Source organism: Gobio gobio, assembly GCF_949357685.1.
Source record: "Gobio gobio genome assembly, chromosome: 20".
Classification (NCBI taxonomy): domain Eukaryota; kingdom Metazoa; phylum Chordata; class Actinopteri; order Cypriniformes; family Gobionidae; genus Gobio; species Gobio gobio.
Window position 1 is genome coordinate 39,646,899 of NC_137113.1, and position 25,990 is coordinate 39,672,888.

At 38.5% G+C, this 25,990-nt stretch overlaps 1 protein-coding gene across 1 annotated transcript in view; it reads left to right on the forward strand.

Moving 5' to 3' along the window:
* pcdh15b (protocadherin-related 15b) overlaps positions 1-25,990 on the forward strand; it is a gene marked incomplete at its 3' end in the record, with an annotated part of 357,459 nt that overhangs the window by 6,891 nt on the left and 324,578 nt on the right. Inside the window, exon 2 of the mRNA XM_079845636.1 lies at positions 12,809-12,923. Within this exon, the coding sequence (XP_079701762.1) occupies positions 12,827-12,923 (97 nt within the window). The 5' untranslated portion in view covers positions 12,809-12,826. The remainder of the gene's footprint in view (positions 1-12,808; positions 12,924-25,990) is intronic.

Here is a 25,990-nt window from a genome sequence, read left to right on the forward strand (position 1 = left end):
CCACATGACACTAGGTTTAACACTGTCAAAGGAACAAAACATTGAAAAATATTAGATACGGACAATAAATGCCATGTGTGCCTTACACATTGATGAAAATCATCAAATATATTTTTTTATGTTTTAGAATAAATATATATCAATATATGGACTAACCCAGCAATTGGGTTGTTTTAAGCAAACATTTAACCCAACTGCTGGGTTAAAACAACCCAAATGCTGGGTTAAAACAACCCAATTGCTGGGTTAGTCAATTTTCAACCCAACTTGGGTTATTTTTAACTCAGCATTTTTTAGAGTGAAAGCTCAAAATTCACTCCAAAGGGAGATATTTTATTTTAACAAAACCCACTTTCCAAGAACTACAACGGAAGACTCGTTTGGACTACAACTCGTTTTTTTCCGGGCTTTGTGAAGTCAAAATGTTACTAATTTAAATAAGGCAGCGGCTATTTGCACTAAGTGCACTAAGATGCTATTTACACTAAGTGATCTATGACATCAAAGGGAGAAAAGCACCGCCTCTGCAGTAGAATATCAACGCCTACTTCATCACTGCCTGTTTAGCCCCGCCCACCGATTTGTGCATGTAACATAGGCCTAGTGTTATTCACCGTATCCCCCAGAGTTAGATAAGTCCATACATACCATTCTCATCTCTGTGTGTGCCATAACTCGTGCCATTATCAAGCAGGAATGAGAGTATAGTTCCTAGCCATATTGGTCTAGAAAATCGCAACTTTTCATTTTTCGTCGGTACACGATGTAACTATACACATCACAACATGTAAATATGAAAATGTTGCCGTTATTTTGTCACTTATTGAGCAGTAGGCTAGCTGGAGCCGTTTACCTCCAATCTTTTTGCTAAGCTAGGCTAGTGGTGGGCGCGTCAGACAGAGTTATGGCACGCACGGAGATGAGAATGGTATGTATGGACTTATCTAACTCTGGGGGATACAGTGAATAAGCTTAAGTCCCAAAAAGTTTCTCCTAGTAGGATGAAAATAATATGATATTTAACGGTGATTAAATTATATAAAGAAAGCGATCAAAGAAAGCTCCCTTTGCAATCGTGGAGCAGAGCGTGCTGAAGCTGTCAATCAAACAGCAAGAGTTTATCAGTGACGCGTTTATCAGTGACGAATCAACCGTTTTATTCAACGAATCTCTTAACTATATCACGTTTGCACTTAGTGAAGATGAAAGCATTCGTTAGTGTACAGAAACTGAGCTGCAATGATGAGATCACAGCTTTCATGTGCTCAACATGTGTGTGATCGGCTACAATGATGATGACTGCAACCTTTCATGCCATGATCTTAATATAATGCCATAGATCTAAAGGTAATGCAACACTTTTCACGATTAGTTAACCATGAGAGCTGTAATAGTAAAAACGCACTAAATGAGAGAGTAATACTTTGCTATTTCAAATGGAAACACGTTAGCCAATCACAGCAGTGGGCGTTTACACTGAAGTCTCACAGCAGACACGCCCCTTAAAGGTCCCATGGCATGAAATTTTCATTTTATTAGGTATTTCAACATTAATATGAGTTCCCCTAGCCTGAATATTGTCCCCAAGTGGATAGAAATGTTGATCGGTGTAAAACCGAGTTCTGGCTGTCTTTCTCTGCCTTTGAGAAAATGACAGCCCAGACTAGCCAATCCTGAAGTCTCCTGGTTTGACGTCCAAGCAGGAACGGTTTCCTCCCTTTCCTCCGCCCAGAGAATCTGGCACGCCCATGCAAACGCTCGAGAGATCATGGGTTGTGAACAAGTGAACGCTGGCAGTTTCTCAGTGTTTGGATGTACAAATGAAAACAGTCTTTTTTCAGTTCCTTCTGATCTGTGATCAGTGATTTCTTATGTGTAGCTAATTATTTATTATTCGTGCACACACTGCGTCTTCTCTCTCTCCCGACAGAACGGTGTTTTCGTGTTTTCTATCTTGTGAGTCAGTGTTTTCGTACGTTCTCGTCGCGTCTATCTGTTCTAAAATGTGCATACAGTCGTTTCTGCTCAACATCAGCAGAGTAACATCTCTTTAGAGATAAACCTCACACACGCTGAAGCTCGGGCTGCACTGGCCGGTCGGCCTTCAACATCCCCGACCCCCAGTACTGCATCTGGCCCACAGCGGAGGCACCAAACGCGGCCAGAGATTAAGCAGAAGGGGGGTAAGCGTGAGGATATCCTGCTAGGCTAGCCAGCTATCCCCACAATAAACTGGATTACATTCAATTACTGCTGTTGTGTCTTTGTTTGCGCTGTACTCAATGCGCGCCACTGACGCTTTTCATATGATTGGAACATATCTAAACTCGTTCATCTCGCTGTAATGGTACATTGCATGTGTTACAAAGTTGGTAGAATAATGATGAAGACGGACTCGGCGTGACTGGGACTCGTGTTTATTCAGAACTCTCAGATACAAACACAATAAACTCGCGCTGACAGACAGCGCTCTCACAACTCAGTAGTTACTATAAATAACTTTGTTAGCAATCGCTCCGTCTCCGTAATGTCCGGTTCGCGATTGAATCATTATTTTGAACCGGTTCTTTTTAGTGAACCGAATCAGTTCACCAAATCCGACTGAATTGTTCTAAACGGTTCGCTTCTCGAGTCAGCGCTGATCCATAATTTACTAAAGTTACTAACTTTCTGACATGAGTGACAGCCCCTCCGACTAGAAATAAACTAATAACCTGAAGTATATTCTAGTAACTACAACAGTTCACTGAACTGAGACATGCTGAGAACTGATGTGAAGTGAACTCACGTCCATCCGTCTCTCTGGCAGCAGCTCGTGCGTCTTAGACCTCGTTAAACCACGCCCCCTCCGCTCATTTCAAATGCAAATATGTCAGCCAATCACAACAGTGGGCGTTTTTACTGAAGTCTCACAGCAGACACGCCTCTTGTAACAGGGCATTCAGCCACAGGGCAAACAGCAGTATAGAAAAAATGCCTTTTATTTCTAAATTATGACATTTTATGATGTAAAAATCATACTAACAATACAAGTACACCTCAGGAAACATTATAAAATAATAGAAAAATGCCATGCCATGGGACCTTTAAAACAGAGCGTTCAAACCAGAGGGCTAAAATCAGGGTAGGAAAAATGCCTTTTATTCATAAATTATGACAATTTTAGATGTAAAAAGCATTCTAACATTATAAGTGAACCCCAGGAAACATCATAAAACAATAAAATAACGTAGTTCATGACCCCTTTGAGTCTGAATTGGTTGACGTCATCCTTAATATTTGCATGTGAGTAGAGCTATTGGTTATGGTAAGGGGCGTGACATTTCCTGAACATGCGCTAAGAGGTGCTTGTTCGGTGCCAATCATAACATGCAGGGCCATCTAACCAATCACAGCACATTTCGTATTTCAGAAGGAGGGGCTTCATCAAAACAGGAACTGAACGACGCGTTCGAGCCAGACTCTAGAAAGAGGTGCTGTAATAATGAAAAATATGTAAAACATAATGTGTTTTTTCAACAATCAAACATGAAAGCATGTTCTAGTACACTCCAACAACTAAATCAAGGCTTTGTAAAAGAGCATAATAGGACCCCTTTAACTTCAGTTAACTACAATAGTTAGCATGAACTAACGAACAAACACTTTTAATAAAGCATTTAATGCTATTATTAATCTTAGTTCATTTTAATTTCAACGCTTACTAAAACATTATTTATATCAAAAGTTGTATCTGTAAATATTATTTAATGAACCTGAGCTAAATGAATAAATACTGACACAAATGTATTATATATTATATTTGAGCTGAAAACGATTTTTCTCTCTCTTTCTTTCTCTTCCTGCGTACTGCGACATTTGACTAGATGTAATGAATCAGCAGGATTATTTCTGTCTTTTGTAGGGATGGTTAATTATGTCTCACTTAGATGATCAGTAAAAAAAAAAGAAAAAGGAATGAGATTGGAGATTTCACTTCCATTAGTTTACCAAGATGGGTTTTCCCAGTGTTCTTTATGCGTGATATTTAGATTTGCATTAGTGACCTGTTTAGCTTGCTTAATACTGTTATCGAAAAGAAAAAGTCAGTTTGAAGCCTTTTTCATAATTTTCCCATTTCATCCTTGATTTTAGCATGCTGAACTGAAACAGCTGTGGAAATTACCCCATGAATGCTTTCAGGAACAGAATGAAGCGAGGAAAGAATCAATTCAGCGTGTGTTTGAGGGACACACACACACACACAACCGATCTTGTATTCTGTTATTTTTAACATGAAACACGGGATGAGACATTCTGCAAAATGTTCATGCCGCTTTTTTCCATACAGTTCATAGTGACCACGATTGTCAGACTTTTAACAGAATTAATTTTTGGATGGACTGTTCCTTAAAGGCCTGATCTTGCCAAGGGTGTTTTACTGTCCATTAGGAGAGTGGCTGAAATCAATCATCTTTCATTATCTCTGGTGTGAGGTAATCAGGCAGTGTGTGTTCTTAGAGAGACGGACGTCATCTGCCATGGCAAATGAACAAAAATAAGTCTTTCCTCTGACTCACGTCTTATTCTCACTAATGTCTATCTGCCTTGTGATGAGTGACGCTTCTTGAGCTGACATCCACATTGAAGTAAAACTGTTTAGCATATGAATGAGGATAAATTATTAACTGTTTTTATCCACATTTGGTGACAATTTCCTTTTATTCAAAAAATACAAGAAGCAATGAGTTTCTGGCTCTGAGATGAACAATCGTAATGTGGGGTAAAAATGAATCAAATGAATTGATTTATTAGGCACAAAAGAATTCACTATTTACTATTTCCCATTCTGTAATTAACAGTGTAAAATAAGCAGGGTATTTGCAACTGTGTGTGTGTGTGTGTGGTCCTAGTATTTCCTACGTTATCCGCACAAGTACACTCACCTAAAGGATTATTAGGAACACCATACTAATACTGTGTTTGACCCCCTTTCGCCTTCAGAACTGCCTTAATTCTATGTGGCATTGATTCAACAAGGTGCTGAAAGCATTCTTTAGAAATGTTGGCCCATATTGATAGGATACCATATTGAAGTTGATGGAGATTTTTGGGATGCACATCCAGTGCCAAAGCTCCCGTTCAACCACATCCCAAAGATGCTCTATTGGGTTGAGATCTGGTGACTGTGGGAGCCATTTTAGTACAGTGAACTCATTGTCATGTTCAAGAAACCAATTTGAAATGATTCGAACTTTGTGACATGGTGCATTATCCTGCTGGAAGTAGCCATCAGAGGATGGGTACATGGTGGTCATAAAGGGATGGACATGGTCAGAAACAATGCTCAGGTAGGCCGTGACATTTAAACGATGCCCAATTGGCACTAAGGGGCCTAAAGTGTGCCTAGAAAACATCCCCCACACCATTACACCACCACCACCAGCCTGCACAGAGGTAACAAGGCATGATGGATCAATGTTCTCATTCTGTTTATGCCAAATTCTGACTCTATCATCTGAATGTCTCAACAGAAATCGAGACTCATCAGACCAGGCAACATTTTTCCAGTCTTCAACTGTCCAATTTTGTTGAGCTCGTGCAAATTGTAGCCTCTTTTTCCTATTTGTAGTGGAGATGAGTGGTACCCGGTGGGGTCTTCTGCTGTTGTAGCCCATCCGCCTCAAGGATGTGCGTGTTGTGGCTTCACAAATGCTTTGCTGCATACCTCGGTTGTAACGAGTGGTTATTTCAGTCAAAGTTGCTGTTCTATCAGCTTGATCTATCAGTCGGCCCATTCACCTCTGACCTCTAGCATCAACAAGGCATTTTCGCCCACAGGACTGCCGCATACTGGATGTTTGTCCCTTTTCACACCATTCTTTGTAAACCCTAGAAATGGTTGTGCGTGAAAATCCCAGTAACTGAGCAGATTGTGAAATACTCAGACCGGCCCGTCTGGCACCAACAACCATGCCACGCTCAAAATTGCTTAAATCACCTTTCTTTCCCATTCTGGCATTCAGTTTGGAGTTCAGGAGATTGTCTTGACCAGGACCACACCCCTAAATGCATTGAAGCAACTGCCATGTGATTGGTTGATTAGATAATTGCATTAATGAGAAATTGAACAGGTGTTCCCAATAATCCTTTAGGTGAGTGTATATATATATATATATATATATATATATATATATATATATATATATATATATATATATATATATATATATATATATATATATATATATATATCGGTCAAAAGTTTGGAAGAATTAGTCTTCAGTGTCACCTGATCCTTAAAAATTCTGAAATGCTGATTTGGTGCTCAAGAAACAGTTCTTATTATTATCAATGTTAAAGGTGCACTGTGTAAATTGTAGCGACATCTAGCGGTGAGGTTGCGAATTGCAACCGCCCACCACTCACCCCTCCCCTTCGGAGCACATAGAGAAGCTACGGTGGCCGACACAGGACAAAGATGTTGTCGTCTGAGACAGCAGAGAGTAGCTAGCGCTCTGTAGAGCAGTTTGTCCGTTTAGAGCTATTGTAGAAACATGGCGGCGCAAACTGACCACTTCACAGACATGCAGAAATGGCTCATTCTAAGGTAACGTATCCAAAGTTACATAACGGTTCATTATGTAAGGTCTTTATACACCACTGAAAACATATTTATGTATATTATATTGCATTTATGTCAATAGATCCTCATTAATATTACACACTGCACCTTTAAAAAGGTTGTGCCCTTCAACAGTTTGGGGTAAGAAAAAAGAAAAAAAAAACTATTCAGCAAGGATGTGTTTAATGTTACAAAGGATTTAATTTTTGAATGAACTGTCTGTTTAAACTTGTACATATTTACTACAGCTAAACAAAACTATCTAGCATGGTCAACAGTGGTTGAAGAGTATGTTAATTTCCTCATGGCAGAATAAATCACTGCCTCCTGCAGTTCCATCACACTGAATTTCGCCCCTGCCTCATTATGTCCTGACCGTTGTTTTCTAGCTGCCGTGTGGCTGAAGTAATGGTGTACTGTTCCACAGTCAGTGAAACAGAGAGGAGTGTAATGGATTACCTATGTTGACAGGTTCAGTGTGGCCCATTACCTTACTGATCTCTGTCAGAATCCCATCCCACTCAGTTCAGCATTGAGACTGACTGATTTTAGCATTACCCAGTTCTTTAATAAAAGTGCTATCACACTTTGAGTGTCTTGCTTGTTTACAGCAATTGTGAAAAATGTTGGAAAATTTCATTTAATAGAAGATTGAGCTTTTGCCAGTTGTGCTTGTGTGTTTCATGTGTTGTGATGTGTGTGTCATTTGGGTTACTTTATCATTCTATCTTTAAAAGCATCTTGCGGTGAAGATCTATCTATATATCTATCTATCTATCATCTATCTATCTATCTATCTATCTATCTATCTATCTATCTATCTATCTATCTATCTATCTATCTATCTATCTATCTATCTATCTATCTATCTATCTATCTATCTATCTATCTATCTATCTATCTATCTATCTATCTATCTATCTATCTATCTATCTATCATCTATCTATCTATCTATCTATCTATCTATCTATCTATCTATCTATCTATCTATCTATCTATCTATCTATCTATCTATCTATCTATCTATCTATCTATCTATCTATCTATCTATCTATCTATCTATCTATCTATCTATCCTTCTACCTTTAACTACTTATTCTATCTATCCTTCTCCCTGTCACTATTTATTATACCTATTATATCTATCACTCTATTTAATCTATCTATCCCTCTACCTCTCACTCTCTTTATTTTATATATCCGTCTATCTGTCACTCCATGCCACTCCTCTATTTATTGTTCAATGTCTATCATTCAATGTTCACAGAAACCCCCACAAGAAGTTAATATTAAATGACATTTTGAACTGTGTATTTTGCTAATTCGGCAACGTTTCATTATTAAATGAATCGTCTGCTTTGGTCAAATCGGTTGAATAAAGGATTTCGTGAATGTTAAATAAGACATTTCTCAGACAGTAGATATGGATCTTTTAGATGAATTTAAGGAGTGCTGGTCTGGTCTGGTCTGGTCTTGGTCTTGACTCGGTCTCAACCCCACAAAGTCTTGGTCTTGTCTTGGTCTCGGCACACACTCGACTTGATTTTGGTTTAGGTGGTCTTGACTACAATACTACTGATCCGTATATATTTTGTGAAACGATGGTCATCACACCACGTCCCGCATGGGAAAGACTAGAAGGGAAACATCTACGGGCACTTTATATGGCAGAATTACAGCGCCACATACTGGCCTGGCATGTATACTACATCGTTTTCAGTCGGTTTCAGTGCTCTCGTGTGTGCGCAGATATTTATTGAAACAAGGGGAAAAAAAGATTGGATAGGGAAAGCTCTGGCTTCGTTGGGACGTGGGCTAAAATATATTTCCAATCCTGATTGGTTGATTGATTAGATTGTGATTCCGATTTCATTATAACGACAGGCTATTTGCCAATTTAGCAAACATTCCATGTCATAAATATTTATGGAATACACCATGTCTGAAAGAATTTGATCACTGAATGGATCATTGCATGTGGTGGCTCACACGATGAAAGAATGTTGTGAAGAGTTTGACAGTTTCGCTGAGAATCAACTCATCAGTTTAGATCAACAAGCCATGTGCATTTAGTGATTGTGCAATTTGTAGACAATTGTACTAACTCTTTTGCACACATGTGCCAAAACAAATACAATTTCTTAAATCAATAAGAAATTCTAATCTGATGTGAACAAGAAACTAATTGTTCAGAGGAAAAAAAGTCTCATTTGAGAATTGAGCCAAAGCGATTGAGAAAAGCTGTAAATAAAGGTTCCCTAGTGGTAATGTAGACATAGATTGTCTCATGTGCTCTCATCTCATAAATGTGTGATTTGAAGGCAGCATATGTTCAGCCCCTCTTTGTGAAATTGTGGCTCTGATAAGCCTTTACACAGTCACGAAGGTGTTGTCTCAGTTACTCTGAAAGATTAGGGTTGAACTAGAGAGCTCTGTTCTAGACCATTAGCTTATTGGAGGCCGGTAGCCTTATTGTGCATTGATTGTGAGGCTGCACACAAAAGCCTGCACTTAGTTTCATCTAATTTCTTGAAACCCAAAAGAAAAAAAGGAAATTTTGAAGGAAACGCATTTATAGAACTCGCCCCTTGACATATTGTGTCTGCCGTCAATCCGTTGCATTCTCACAACGTAGCGCCGAAGCAGCTCTCATTGATTGTCCTGAGGAAGACCTTTGTATTGAGGAACACAGGGGAGAGATATGCTTCCGTCCTGACAACAGAGGATGAAATTACATTTGTGTCTCCAAAGACTCTTTCAGTTTGGAAGAACAAAGACCATTCATAATGATAGTCAGCGAGCATGGCAGTGCAATGATCGACTCCGGTGTTGAGGGTTTTGATGTAGTACAACTCGAAAGGCTTGAAAGTGCATGTCTCCCTCTCTCTCTCTCTCTCTCTCTGTATGGTTGTCTTTTTTTCTCTCAGCAATGGATCTTTTCATCAAGTATCTTTGGATTTGCTGTTTTGATTTGATATCTGGATCACAAAAAGTTACAATTTTGTTGATATTACTTTTTCAAAATAGCCTCTGTACGTTTTGCAAAGCCATGTCCTGATACCCGAAAGGAATCAAGATTGCATTACAGATGCCAAAAACTAGCTTGTTCTCAGCTGATGTTCATTCAGCGCATGCTGTCAGTTGTTTATATTTGCAAATGCGCTTATTTCCATTCATGCAGTATATCTGTCAATGACGTCTAATTATTTAATTGTATACTTGGACAAAAAATAGGTCACAGAAATAAAAATGAATTGAGGTTGTGTTTTTGCGCAACCAAGTTTGTTTTTCCCCTTGCTTATTAGCAGACCCATATGCATCTGTACTTTCAGGACTCACACGTTTCCACAGAATCAAAATGAGCAGAAACGTGCCGTTTCAGTGTGTGTCCCTTTAAATGCAAATGAGCCTAAGAGGGCGGAGCTTCAAGAGCTCATTCTTTGGTGTCAGGAGTCAGGACGCACTATAATGTCAGAAACTGCAAATACATGCTGCATGGAGATAGAACATGTATATTTTAATTTAATTACGGTTATAACTTGTATTGTCTTGCTTTAATCCATTATATTGTACAAGGCTGTTGTACCGGGCCCCGTCCGAATGATGGACAAAACTTTACCAATGAGTTTTATGATGTTTATTGTACTTCACACAAGAATATGAAGTGTCCATTTTCACTACAGAAAATCACTGTAAGAGCTTAATAAAACAGTGCAAGTGAGCATTAATATATTATCCATAAACTCTCTCTCGCTCTCTCTCTCCTTGCATTATCATCAACATACATAGTGAAGTACACATTTACAATTAACAGTAAACAAATATATACAGACCTTATGCCTTTTCGGGTGGTGCTTAAAGGGTTAGTTCACCCAAAAATGAAAATAATGTCATTAATTACTCAGAACACAAATTAAGATATTTTTGTTGAAATCCGATGGCTCAGTGAGGCCTGCATAGCCAGCAATGACATTTCCTCTCTCAAGATCCGTTAATGTACTACAAACATATTTAAATCAGTTCATGTGAGTACAGTGGTTCAATATTAATATTATAGAGCAACGAGAATATTTTTGGTGCGCTTAAAAAACAAAATAACGACTTAACCGATTTCAAAACACCGCTTCATGAAGCTTCGGAGCGTTATGAATCCGCTTGTTGAATCATGATTCGGATCGCATGCCAAACTGCTGAAATCACGCGACTTTGGCGCTCAGAACCACTGATTCGATACACTGATTCATAATGTCCCGAAGTCGTTATTTAGTTTTTTGGCGCACCAAAAATATCCTTGTCGCTTTATAATATTAATATTGAACCACTGTACTCACATCAACTGATTTAAGTATGTTTTTAGTACATTAATGGATCTTGAGAGAGGAAATGTCAAAAATAAAACTAGTCTTCAGCGGCTCTGATGTACAGATGGGAAGAGTACATGGAGACAACAACAAAACCCCTCAATCGCTTATGAGACATTCTACATCATATCTTTTGCACGTATGAACAGAAAAGTGACTTTATTTAAAAGTATTTGTTGCTGAATATTGTAACAGCTCATATTTAATATAAATACATTATATAGCTATATAGCGTGACTCTATTAACTGTATAAGTTCCGTTCCTGCTGGTATGAAACTGCTGGCGCTGCGGTTCTAAAGCTGGATATATCTCATGTAATCTGTCGAAATGACAGATGGCCTTCAGATTGTTCCGTCACTGATAAAAAAAAATTATGGAACATTTTCGGTTAACGTGACCTCCGCTCTGTAGTCCCATTTAGCCACTTGATGGCAAGTGCCTTTTTTGAGAAAGTAAAGCTTTTTTAAAAATCACAAGGGGGTTATTAATGAAATGTGAAAATATCTTGAGCTTAATAATCAGAGACCTTATTTCAGGCATTTAACCAAAAGCCCATTGACTTGAGGACGATGGAACAGGAGGATCTAAACTCTGTTGCTGGTTCAATCCCAGCTGTCACCACCAGTGTGTCCTTGAGCAAGGCACTTTACTCCATGTTGCTCCAGGGGGATTGTCCCTTTACGAAGGGCACTGTAAGTTACTTTGGATAAAAGCGTCTGCCAAATGCATAAATGTAAATGTAAATGTTTTGGCCTACAAACAATCGTCATCCCTACACCACTCTGATTTATGATTTACGGTTCAAAAAAATCAATCAAAAATATATTATGGATTTAACAAAGAGCAGCTGTGAAACTTTGTAAAACAGCGATAAAATAATAATAAAATACATTTTCTTTTGATAACATAAAGACTAGGGTTTGGGTTAGGTAATTGTCCACTTGTTTATGACATTTTTGTCTGATGGAAATGGAAGTGCTATTGTCAGAAGTAATGACGTGAAATTAGGCACCATTTTGTCCCATGTCTCAAAAATCGTGTTTTTGACCACTGTTGTCATGCATTAAAGCTTTATCTAAAGAATTACTATTGATTTGCTTGCATTACCTATATTCCTTCAGATGTTACAGACTTTTATCATTGTAAGATTCACTTCTAACGCCATCTCTTCTGATTAGTCATAATTTAAATACACTGACTTTATTCCTCTAGGAGCAAAGCTTATCTCTCCCATGCATCCAGACCTGTCAAAACAGGTTGCTCTTTGAGTCTTTTCCAGGAAGGAGTTGGTTGACCCCTCAGACATGTTGCAGACTTCAAAGCTGCACTTTACTGTGGATTTTTATATCTCTTGCACGGAGAACACTATCTATCTCCCTGCTCACTTCAAAGGGAAAGGTTATATGTGCAGCAAATGCTTCCTGCCCGCTGTCATTACAGCGGATTTCAGTTTGATGCAACATCCCTAAAGCCAAACTCTCTATTATTTTTATGATGTAAAATGACTCGAGTAATTATGGCTGGGAAATTGACTCAGTCGGCTTCAATGTCTGTTTTGATACCAGAATTAATTAGAACGTTCTTTGAGTAAACTTCAAAGTCTTGGGGTTGCTTTTTGTGACAAATGGTAAATAATTTTTTCAAAGACACGAAAATCAAACGGTCACTTGGCATCTGAATCCCCATGTGGTCTAATATGAAATGCACCACATTTAAAAGGAAACCAATTATACGACTTGTGACTCATGCATCTTAAACTGTGCGCCATTATGCAACTCATGTATGCGAGAGAAGCACTTCAGCGATAGAGGAGACCGTAATCTGTCTTTTTATGTCGGCAGGTGAGCATGCTGTAATACATGAAGATGCGCCAGAGGTCGTGGCTCTTTAAGTGGTTGGGAATAGGCATTGGCGTTCTTCTGCTCACCTCTGCTAGCTATTCTCAAGATTCAGAAGGTAAGTTCCTCCCCATGAAGCTTCCTCAATATCTTGCATCTCCAGTATTCCTGCTTTGGAGCAATTGAATTTAGATGATGATATCTGTGTTTTCCAAAACCCTTTTAAGTTCTGTTTCATAAGCTGGTGAGCTGCACACATAGACTGACACACTCCTGATGTTCTGAAAGCTAGGCAGCATGATTATGCTGTCTTCTGAGATGTCACTAAAGAAGTGTGTGTTTGGTTTTGAGGGAAAGATAACCTTGTTCAGCTTCCCAAATAGAAAAGGTGGATGCAGTTTGTTTTTCCGGAGCAGCAACAAAGTTCTGCAAATGTGTGTGTTTGTTCCCGGTCACGTGTCGAAACCGCAGGTGATGAGTGAAACTGCATTAAATGTCTGTGTTTTCTTGGCAATCGGCACGTGAGTGCATATAATGTGAACAACACGAACGTATAGTGAATGGAAAGTTATCCAGGGATAATGCCATGATGCATTTCGTGTGCGTGTGTGTGCGCTCGTGACTCTTTATCTCCGCCCACTGTACGCCTGCATGAATTTGGCTGTTTTCGGAAAAAATTGTTACAGCGTATCTGTCTATGAAGAATGCAACACTACTCTATAGGTAGGTACTCAAGATTAGCATGAGATTGGCAGAAACTGTGTGTGTTATGTACCCTTTAACTAAAATGCCTGATTTGCTCTAAATGACGTCACACCAGTCTGCCCTTTGATTTCAGGACATTTAAAGTAAATTGTTAGATTAGCAAAACTAAATTGTAAAATTCTAGCATCAACAGTGTAGTTCCGAGGTTCAATTTGAGCAGTATACAGCACACTAGGTTTTGGAACAGAGCCCTAACATTTACAGAAACAATTTGAATTTTAAACTCAATTTTGTTTTTATAACAAGAAACATGCCTATTTATTGTATTATGTATATTTTTTCCAACTATACGCTCTTCTGATGAGGTGAAAATGACTTCCTTAGCCTAATTTCATAGCTATTTCACTTTTAATGTATTTTCAATTTCACAGTCGTGTTGATGAAATGTGTGCTTATATAAATTATTAACGCAATAAATATTAAAATGCTTTATATATACACTCACCTGACACTTTATTTGGTACAGCTGTTCAACTGCACAGTAACACAAATATCTAATCAGCCAATCACATGGCAGCAACTCAAGACATGGTGAAGACGATCTGCTGAAGTTTAAACTGAGCATCTGAATGGGGAAGAAAGATGACTTTGAATGTGGCATGGTTGTTGGTGCCAGACGGTCTGAGTATTTCAGAAACTGCTGATCTACTGGGATTTTCACTCACAACCATCTCTAGGGTTTACAGAGTGGCCTGAAAAAGAGAAAATATCCAGTGAGCGGCAGTTCTGTGGGTGAAAATGCCTTGTTGATGCCAGAGGTCAGAGGAGAATGGCCAGACTGGTTCAGCTGATAAAAAGGCAACAGTAACTCAAATAACCACTAGTTACAACCGAGGTCTGCAGAAGAGCATCTCTGAATGCACAACATGTCGAACCTTGAAGGAGATGGACTACAGCAGCAGAAGACACACCGGTGCCATTCCTATCAGCTAAGAACAGGAAACTGAGGCAAAAAAATTTAATGATAGAAGATTGGAAAAACATTGCCTGATCTGATGAGTCTCAATTTCTGCTGTGACATTCAGATGGTAGGGTCAGAATTTGGCATAAACAACATTTCAGGCTGGTGCCACTGCTGTAATGGTGTGGGATATTTTCTTGGAACACGTTGGGCCCCTTAGTACCAATTGAGCATCATTTAAACGCCAGAGTATTGTTGCTGACCATTTCCATCCTCTTATGACCACGGTGTACCCATCTTCTGATGGCTACTTCCAGCAGGATAACATACCATGCCCAAAGCTCAAATCATCTCAAACTGGATTCTTGAACATGTCAGTGACTTCGCTATACTCAAATGGCCTCCACAGTCATCAGATCTCAATCTAATAGAGCATCTCTGGGATGTGGTGGAACGGGAGATTCACATCATGGATGTGCAGCCGACAAATCTGGAGCAACTGCGTAACGCTGTCATTTCAATATAGACCAAAATCTCTGAGCAATGTTTACAGCACCTTGTTGAATCTATGCTGTGAAGAACCCAACCCAATACTAACAAGGTGTACCTAATAAAGTGGCCAGTGAGTGTATATATATAATCATTCTTTTTTTATGATGGATTTTCATATTTCAAGATTGAAAGTCAGGGACAAATGTACAATGGGAAAATAAATCCACAAAAGGCACTTGAAAAAGCTTTCCAAAAACTTTCAATTTTAATGTGTCCTTCATATGACAAAATAAGTAAATAAATAAAAATAATAAAAAGCAACCCCTAAAAAATAAAAGTGCTCAAAATGTAAGAATCATGCTTTTATGTTCTCATATATTCACTGTAACAATTTTGCACAGCTTGTTTTTTTGCATAGTCACGGTTTCATATGTATTACTAGTATAACATATTCGCCTCTGCAGAAACCATAATGACTTGGCATGAAGGTAAGATAGATGCTAATTTCATGCAGATTGTGATGTAGGAAATTTGCACAATGCATCTCCATCTTGTCTAAACGCAGCTAGATTCTCTTCTCACACGCACTAAGCATATCCTGTCACATTGGACACCACTGGAATGCATAGATGTCTAGTTCCTAGTGTTTTATTGACGTAGCACACTGATATGAAATCAGAGAAACTCTTTACATTGACCATTCTCCAATTTCTCTTGAACACACTCTATATGTCATTTTTGAAGACAATTAGAATGAATGAATTAATTTTACCTAGATTATTAAATAAACGGTTAACCCAAAAAAAACAAAAAAAAAAAAAATTTATTTACTGGCCTTCATAACATTCCAAACCTATATGTTTTTCTGTTTTTTTTTCTCCCTTAAGACCCCAAATTGACAGAAAAACACCATAAGGTATCATAAAATTAAGTTTTCTAGAGTCGTAAAACAGCTTTGAATGAGAATTATGGTAATTTTTCAACGACGACTGCTTCCATTAAAGTGCCCCTATTATGGACCTATTTTAAAGGCTCCTGATTTTATTTTGAGGTGTCTTACAACAGGTTTACATGCATCAAAGGTCAAAAAACACTTAAATTTTCTCATAATATACATTGCACATCACCACATTTTTCAATGATTCTCAAATGTCTCTCTAAATCCCTCCTTACCGCGAGCCTACTCTGCTCTGATTGGCCAGATGGCCTAGTCCTGTTGTGATTTGTCTACCCTCTAAAAAATGCAGCAATTGGGTTGTTTTAACCCAGCGATTGGGTTATTTTAAGCAAACATTTAACCCAACCGCTGGGTTAAAACGACCCATTCACTGGGTTAAAACGACCCAAATGCTGGGTTAAAACAACCCATCCACTGGGTTAAACAACCAAATTGCTGGGTTAGTCCATATTCAGCCCAACTTGGGTTGTTTTTAACCCAGCATTTTTTAGAGTGTACCATTTACAGCATTTGTCGGAAGCAAAATAACCATTACCATAACTGAACTGAACTGAACTTCAGCTCTGAAGGCTTCCCCAGTCATCAGCGATTGTACACACTGTAAAGACAGTAATGATGACGTTGATTTTATCATATCAATCCGAGTGCGAGTCCAATGATGAAACATTGGAAGAACTAGTTATTCACCCTGAACCTCCATTTGAGCAGGATGTTTCTCAGTGATACGCTACTCAGTTTTTTGAGGTATACATTATGACATGTTGCAACTGTAATTCATCACCATCAGCATTAACAAGTGTATGTCCATCAACAAACCGATGTGTATAATTTAAATTTATTGAGGTGCACATGCTGGAACTGTATAAATAATGATGCATACGTTAGCCAAGCACTAACGTGAATGACTGATGTAACATTAAAGGAACACGTCGACTTTTTGGGACTTTAGCTTATTCACTGAATCCCCCAGAGTTAGATAAGTCCATACATAACATTCCTCATACTCATCCCTGTGCGTGCCATAACTCTGTCTGACGCAACCACCGCAAGCCTAGCTTAGCACAAAGACTGGAGGTTAACGCCTCCATCTAGCCTACTGCTCAATAAGTGACAAAATAACACCAACATTTTCCTATGTACATGTCGTGATGTGTATAGTTACATCGTGTACTAAGGCCGACGGAAAATGAAAAGTTGCGATTTTCTAAACCGATATGGATAGGAACTATACTCTCAATCCTGCGTAATAATCGAGGAACTTTTCTGCCTTACCATGGGTGCAGCAGGCGCAATGATATCACTCAGGGCCTGAAAATAGTCTCCAGCACGCTCTCTGTGCAAGCAGGTTGTCACGTTGGTTATCTTGACCGAAGTTGGTCTATTTTCAGGTGCTGCGTAATATGATTGCGCCTGCTGCACCCATGGTACGGCAGAAAAGTTCCTCGATTATTACGTCCAGTCTTTGTGCTAAGCTAGACTAGCGGTGGGTACGTCAGACAGAATTATGGCATGCACGGAGATGAGAATGGTGTGTATGGTCTTATCTAACTCTGGGGGATGCGGTGAATAAGCTAAAGTCACCAAAAGTCGGCGTGTTCCTTTACAGTTTGCAAAACAAATCTTTGTCCATCCTTTATCTTTACTTAAAGTAGTAAGAACAACAGACAATCTGCATTAATATACACAGTTTTAGGTAATAGTGTCCCACAGCTGATTTGCAAAACTATTTCAGTAAGACATTTATAACGTGAGTTAGCCAGTTAGCCGGAGACCTACACAATATTAAACACAAACAACATAGACGGGCATTATGCAATTGTCTTTTCTAGTGACGTAGAACCTTAACACAGTGGGATTGGAATTACAGATGACTCGTTTAGGCGGTTCAGAGTCAATTCTTTCATTTGGGAGACAATAGCTTGTATATATCGTGCACATTCGACTTAACTTTGTTAATGTTTACATTCACAGACAGCTATAGTACACACTGCATGAAAGCGAATATTTGAAAAATCATAATAGGGGCACTTTGAGGAGTCAGTTCTGTAACAGCTGAATGAACAGTCCCCCAGTGAACAGTTTGATCCAGTTAGGAAATCAAACTGAAAATAAGGTAAATAGGTGGACTCCTCCCTTAGTGGCTGTCCAATTTTTGAAATCTTAATGCTACACCAAGCAGTGACATTGAATTATGGGTTGCCAACTTTAGAGTTTAGGGTCCTTTTCTGTTCCAGTATGACATTTTCCTCTGTGCACAGTCCATATCGAAATGATTTACTCTTTGTCCTCACAGATATGATTGGAATAGCCAAACTAGAACTGGAATTGGCCACATGGTGTATTACTTTAACATCAATAAGCCACACATTTAACCTACAGTAAGTCTGTCTGGGTTGAAGACTTAATTTGCATTTGACCTCCAGGTTTAATGAAGATAAAGTATATTCTAGACTGAACATTGATTTATTGGTTCCACCTTTTTCCAGTGTGGAAACTTTTGTAAACGGCTTTTTAAAATAAACTGTGGAGATGTGTACATGTTAGCATGGTTTATTGAGTTTGACCTTGATGTTCATGGGCTGCTCTTACCTTTTTTCCAATGTTATTGAGTCCAAATGTTCTCTTCTTTTCGCTCTGCATATATTACCTATACAGTTTCAGATGTTGAAGCCTTAAAATGCACTTAACGTTCTGCAGTTCTGTTTACACCTGGTATTAAGATGCTCTTTGGTCAATCGGATCACAAGTAGACGAGGAAGACACACATCTGGTGTTTTGATCGGTCTCTTTTGTCCACTTTCAACCACTTCTATCCTGATTTTTTTGAGGGGAGGGTCTATGGGCGGGTAAATGTTTGGGCTTTTTCAGATCTTCCGATCTAATTGATTAAATAAGCTCACAAAATGTTCATATGAATGCAAAAGGGGATGACTGAAAAACACATGGAGAGCAGCAGCTTTCGTTTCTGCTCTGACAGCCGCAAGACCACAGCGAACGCTGAGAATGTTTGCATAGAAATCAGTAAAGCTGTGAGAACGCTTGGTAAATTTTTTTCCAAACCAAAATTGGCTTTAAAATTCCGAAATTTTAAATTCCTTCTGCCTTACGCGCTTCCCATAATGTTATGGTTAGTATCCTTATGAAAAGAAGTTTATTCAAGTGTGCTATTAGTATACTTCTTTTAAAGTAAAAATAAGAAGTTATACTTTCAGTGTACTTTTTATGTACTTTTCAGAAATATACTTTAAAATTACATTTAAGTATACTTGACTTATACTGACAGAAGAAGTCTAATGCTGCGTTCACACCAAATGCGAATAGAGCGTCAAAATCGTGTCTAGTTGGACGCTTGAACATTTTGAATCCATTCGTGCTTCCACAGCGAATTGGACGTGTGTATCAATCGAGCACTTGAAGCGAAAAAGACGTGCGTTCAAGGTGCTCCAGGAGAAATATGTCATAAAACACCACTCTGCCTCTTTTCATTGAAAAAATATATTAAACATTAATAGCCACACAAATGTGGTCCAGGCAACGCGCTACCTACATTATCTTCACTGCATGTATATTTAAATATCCTAAAAAAATAAAGTTATGAAACTTCTCTTTGCCCTCAGTCAAAACGATTTGGCAAACAACAAATTATAGATTCATGACAACAAAGATTGCCCGTTAGATCTACACAAGACGAATTCTATCTCATGTTTAACCACTACGGAGATATCAGAGCCAGCAGCAGATGGCAGAAGGACTGGCCGAGGAAAGGCTGCTCTCGCCGGGGTTAATGAGCACTGAGCGCCCGGTGATTGCCTGGATCTCACAACTCCAAAAACGCAAGATTATTTAAATAGGCACTCTCTTTATAAATAAACCACAGATTTGAGCTTTAAACAACTATATTCTCACCTGAAGTCTTAAAACTACATTTTGTGACACAATAGTAGTATTTTTAAATTATGCAGGGTTTCTCATCACGTCACTTTACCACGTGACAGCAGCAAGCAGGCTCCTGATTGGTTAACGCGGCGCGAATTAACGCCATTGTTGAAATTTTAAACTCGGGCGTCAGACGCAAATTCGCTTCAAACGTGTTCGAAAAACACCACTTGCGCAAGATGCTAAATTAGCGTCAAATTCCCGTCATTCGCAAGAACTGGACGCGTGAATGAGGCAGAATCGCGCACAACCCTAATCAAGCACACCTGAACCAGCTAATAAATGTCTTCAGGATTACTAACAGGCTACAGGCAGGTGAGTTTTAACAGGGTTGGAGTTTACAGTGGACAATGGCCCTCCAGGGCTGGAAGTGCCCACCCCTGGTCTGAGCGCATGGTCTGAAGCGCAGGTGCACTTAGGGCGTGTCCGAATCCACTTCTGCAATAGTTTAACAACGACAAAAACAGTTGGCATGCCAGGTACATGGTCCAAAAGGGTTGTACCTAGTCTCTTAATGAGTCATGGGTGTATGTTTGGGCGTAACGTCCAATCAGAGTCTCATTTCCCATTCCCTTTAAAAGCCAGTTGCGATTGCACCATGGCGGATTTGCTATTTACATGGCGGAATTTGTGAGCGGAAAGACTGACTGTTTCTCCAGAGAGGAATCCTTTTATTTTTAATATTTAAAAATGTTTGTGTGCTGTGTCCCTGTCAGTAATAAGCAGAGTGTACGCGCATTGTGCACCTATAGGCGCATATTGCTAACACACACTTTAATTAACACAAAAAATACTGCACTATTGAATTCAAACCAGGTTTTTGTTGGTCAATAGAGCAGTCGTTTTCAATTGCCTCAAAATAGCAACGCACCAACAATGCGCCTGAACACACGGGCCAGCATGCCCATGGGTGAACACGAACAGATGTACGCGAGTGCCTTTGCTATTTAAACAACGTGGCACTGGATGTGAAAATGTAAAAAAACACTTGTGTCGCGCCTGGCGTCGCATTGCGCCGGGTGTATGATAGGGGCCAAATAATATTTGGCCTATACTTGTACTCCACCGCCATCCGAAATGCCGGGTGTATGATAGGGACCAAATAATATTTGGCCTATACTTGTACTCCACCGCCATCCGAAATGCGGATTCATTGACAACATTCAAAAGTCAACTAAAAACTCATCTCTTCCGTGGGCACTTAACCTCCTAAAAAAAAAAAAAAAAAAAAAAAAAAAAAAAAAAAAAAAACCTTTCCTTTCCTCTTTTCCTCCTCTTTCCCGCCCTACTCTAGCCTGTGCTACACTGAGAAATGTACACGGACTAAGTATTTCAGGCACTTGTTGCGCTCACTCGACTCTTCACGACCAATCGCTTATTGTACCCCCAAGTTGTAAGTCGCTTTGGATAAAAGCGTCTGCTAAATGCATAAATGTAAATGTAAATGTACTCCAGCAATCCATGTTTTGAATGTTATATGCTAGGGGGCGCTATTATGCATTTTCTGAAAGAGTACAGAATCTCAGATTCAAAAACACAGGCGAAACAGAACAGAAGAATTGCTTGCACACATAATCTAACACGATATAAATCAACACTGTTTAACATTATAGAATGAAATATCAGACTGAATGTTTTATGAAAATTATCAAAAATGCTGGCGGCAAAAGAGTTAAAGTACAGTTAAAGGTATAATTCATGTACAAAAATGAATGCTTAATTAGAGACAGTATAGTATAGTATAGTAGTAATACTTAAAGTATGATGTTAAGTTCACTTAAAGAAAAGGGATGTCCGTGGCCAAGCCTTCCCCGATTATGGACAAGCTCAAAACCTTTTAGACCCTGTTTACACCTGTATTTAGCATCATCCACTCTTGATCGGATTGACGGAAATGCTTCTTAATACCAGGTGTAAACAGGGCCATAGCTTTTGCTGTTCTTTGTAGCTTAAGTGAAATTGAGCTGCATTCCAGTAGATGGCAAAACTCATTCAGTTTGATGGCAGCTTTGGAATAAGACAAAACCAACAGTGATCCTGTTATTCTGAGAGCAGACTCTACTTTTCCCTGACTTTATCTCTTAAACTTTCTCTGTTGAGGTTCCTGTCCATTACAAGGAGGTCTAGAGAGAGCTATCTCTAAACATTCCCATTCATCTCGATGGCAGTAGCTCTGCTAGTATATTATTTATTATTGTCCTTTGAGAAAATCCTTTTTTAGACCAGTATGTGTAGTTGTAGCTGCTAACGGGCCCATGCTAACCAGCTAAACCTTGACGTTTTGGTTCATTACGTTTTGATTCTATTATATTTGTATGTTCTCTGGTGGATTCTCACCACAACGGACTTGAACTGAACAGTTGACACTTCCCATATTGCAGAGTGCAAGAATACCATTAGACTAACACAGGCTAAAGTTGATAGTGGAGTTGGCCTTGTACGCTCCATTCTCACTTGAACCATGACCACTAGAGTTCAGCGGTTCAGCTTCCCAGGCGGTTTTTCTTTCACCCCGAAGATTCAGAAGCACGCGCTCCTTTCAGGGACATGGTTCAGCCAGAGTAGGTCAGCTAGGCGCTGTGTCCGCTGAATGCTAACTAAGGACAAGGCCGAGATTCATTCCAAGAAATATAATCTCATCCATTTTTCATCAGGCTGTATGAATTCGCAGCTCAGACATGCTCCATCGCTAAACATTTCAGTGGTCATTAGAATTGCAATAATGTTTCCCTTCAGGGACGCCACACGGTGTGAGTCAACATGTTTATATTGTATCAGGTCAGAGCTGTTCAAAATGCATAATACGCTGCAGACCCATTGGAGTTGATGATGATTTCTCCACTCAAAAGAGGTCAGTCCTCATATAAAGACTTAAAAGTAATTTAAAGTAAATTTGGCCTGTGGTTTAAAGTTATGAGTAATGAGCAAAAACCAGCCTGTTATTGTATGTGTGCCATCACTGCAATTCCCTCCACATCGTCCTTCCAATCATTGCATCCTGACATGCAGTAAAGCCCAGAACCGTTTCGATTCAAATTATAAAACACTCATGCAAACTTTTGTACTTTCAAATTCAAAACAAATTAAATTGATTGGAAGTTTTTTGCTGAGTGTTCTTATCTTCACACTTATTTTCTGCCAAGCGCTGTGACTTAAGCACAAGGGCAGATTGATGTATAGGAGACGTGAAAAGGACCGATCAGCAGACAGTAGTGAATGGCTCCCCGTGGAGACATCCATCCCACTCAGAAGGTAGAAGTTCAGAACTTTGACCTTAGCTTTGATGGATGGGTCCTGCTGGACAACCAGCCATGTGCTGCAGTGTTGTGACGTGGATGTCATTCCTGCACTGCGCTGTCCTTTTATTGTTCTAGAGATTCCTCATAAAAACCCTGGGGCAGTAAATCCGTATACCAGAGAGACTCAAATTGTACAACTCAGGGGCCACTTTGAGAAAATGCAGGATTCCCAGGGGCCACTGAACAAAATGATCTATCTATCTATCTATCTATCTATCTATCTATCTATCTATCTATCTATCTATCTATCTATCTATCTATCTATCTATCTATCTATCTATCTATCTATCTATCTATCTATCTATCTATCTATCTATCTGTCTGTCTGTCTGTCTGTCTGTCTGTCTGTCTGTCTGTCTGTCTGTCTGTCTGTCTGTCTGTCTGTCTGTCTGTCTGTCTGTCTGTCTGTCTGTCTGTCTGTCTGTCTGTCTGTCTGTCTGTCTGTCTGTCTGTCTGTCTGTCTGTCTGTCTATCTATCTATCGAGTCTACGTGCTGATATGAGCAAATATCCAATCACTATGCACTAAAGTTAGGGGTGTTTAGCCACTCTTAAAATGCTGTTCACACTTGTTCAACACAGCGGTGAAGTGAGGAATCACGAAAGTTAATTTTTGTTAATTTTAAGTTTTAAAGCCTTGCCGGTTAAACATTTAATTTGCGTGCTTATGCACTGTTGACATGTGCTTTTCCGAGCGTGCGCACTAAAAGCCTGTCAAACACGTGATTATGGGACTAAGTAGTCTTACTGCGTTAATACTGTCAAGTACACACAAGGTTAACATAAACATAGTTGGTTATGTCTAAAGTGAAAGTAAAATCGGCGTGTGTCTGTGTATTAGATTCGTGCAGGTATTAAATTGACAGCAGCGCAGCCTAGTGAACACGCTGCCGTTTGTCCTTAAAGGGACAGTTCACCTCTAAAATTGTCATTATTTACTCACTCTAATATTGTTCCAAACCTGTATTAATGTATTCTTTTGAACACAGACAGTTGAGTACCAGACAGCTGATGGTAGCCATTGACATCCATATTATTATTTCCTAAAATTGGGACCAGCCCATTCATTTTTTTCGTTTTGTTCATTTTTGAGTGAACTATCCCTTTAATGTTAATAAAACAACAAAAGACAAAGAGAAAATCACTCACTGCTCTTGACTGAAAAACTTTAATACAGTAGCTTTAATAAGAATCAATGTATATTTTATTTTGAAGTCTAAGTAATGTAATGTAAAGTTTAAAGTTTAAAATAAATCTATCTATCTATCTATCTATCTATCTATCTATCTATCTATCTATCTATCTATCTATCTATCTATCTATCTATCTATCTATCTATCTATCTATCTATCTATCTATCTATCTATCTATCTATCTATCTATCTATCTATCTATCTATCTATCTATCTATCTATCTATCTATCTATCTATCTATCTATCTATCTATCTATCTATCTATCTATCTATCTCTATCTATCTATCTATCTATCTATCTAAATAGAATTGAAATTCTATTACACAATTTTGAAGTCTAAGTAATGTAATGTAAAGTTTAAAGTTTAAAATAAATCTATCTATCTATCTATCTATCTATCTATCTATCTATCTATCTATCTATCTATCTATCTATCTATCTATCTATCTATCTATCTATCTATCTATCTATCTATCTATCTATCTATCTATCTATCTATCTATCTATCTATCTATCTATCTATCTATCTATCTATCTATCTATCTATCTATCTATCTATCTATCTATCTATCTATCTATCTATCTATCTATCTATCTATCATCTATCTATCTATCTATCTATCATCTATCTATCTATCTAAATAGAATTGAAATTCTATTACACAATTGGAAAATACCCAACAAATTCACTATAATTAATTTTGATAGTCCAGAGCAGCGATCTCCCGTAGTAATTGGATGCAGTGTTTTAGGAATTGGTCCATTTTTTGTTAAAATGTCTATTTTGCTATCAAGCTTTTGACATTTGGGTGATATTTTCTTAACTTTTTGCTGCCAAATGGAACACACACAGTTCCCAGAATGTCACAAATCACTGATGACAGTATTTGCATCTACTAATGCTTTGCAATTATTAAAAATGGAATATGAATCATGAAAGCTTTTGTAAATTAATCTAATTATACTACCACCTAAATGTCAATTAAAATATACTATAAGTTTGCACCCCAAGCAAGACGTGGTGTGAAATAAACAAACTAGACTCTGCGTATTATGAAATCTTGGGATGTAGACCGCTGTGCTGATTATAAAGGGAGTGTTCATGTGTATTGTTGACCCAGAAACTGCAAATTTATTCTCAAAAAATATCCAAATTGCAGTGGGGGGCGTACATTGAGTAAACCTGCCATATACTGTTCAGTTATTATCTTCTATTTTTTAATAAACTTGGACCTTGGATACTCACTACTCAAAATTCATTTGGTTTTTTCAAATGCATTTAAAATAGATTTATTGCCTCCCTGTAAAGCCATAAATTTCATACAAAAGAACCTAAAATAATGTCATCCTACTCTCTGCACAACATTCACAAACAAAACACTCCAGATGAATTATCCATAATCATGTTTATTCAGACAGGCTGCAGTCACATATACATGTCATATTGATAGATATTTATGTGACTCAAGACCAGAGACATCCAAGTGTAGTTAGTTCTTTCATCTGCATGGCATCTAACATAGGCCTAAATAATATTAAACACTTTGCTTGTGCAGCAGAATCCTTTGATTGGCATTAAAAATGGTCATTAGTGGTTCAACGGATCACAAAATTCATGGTTCAGATCAAATTATGGTTTT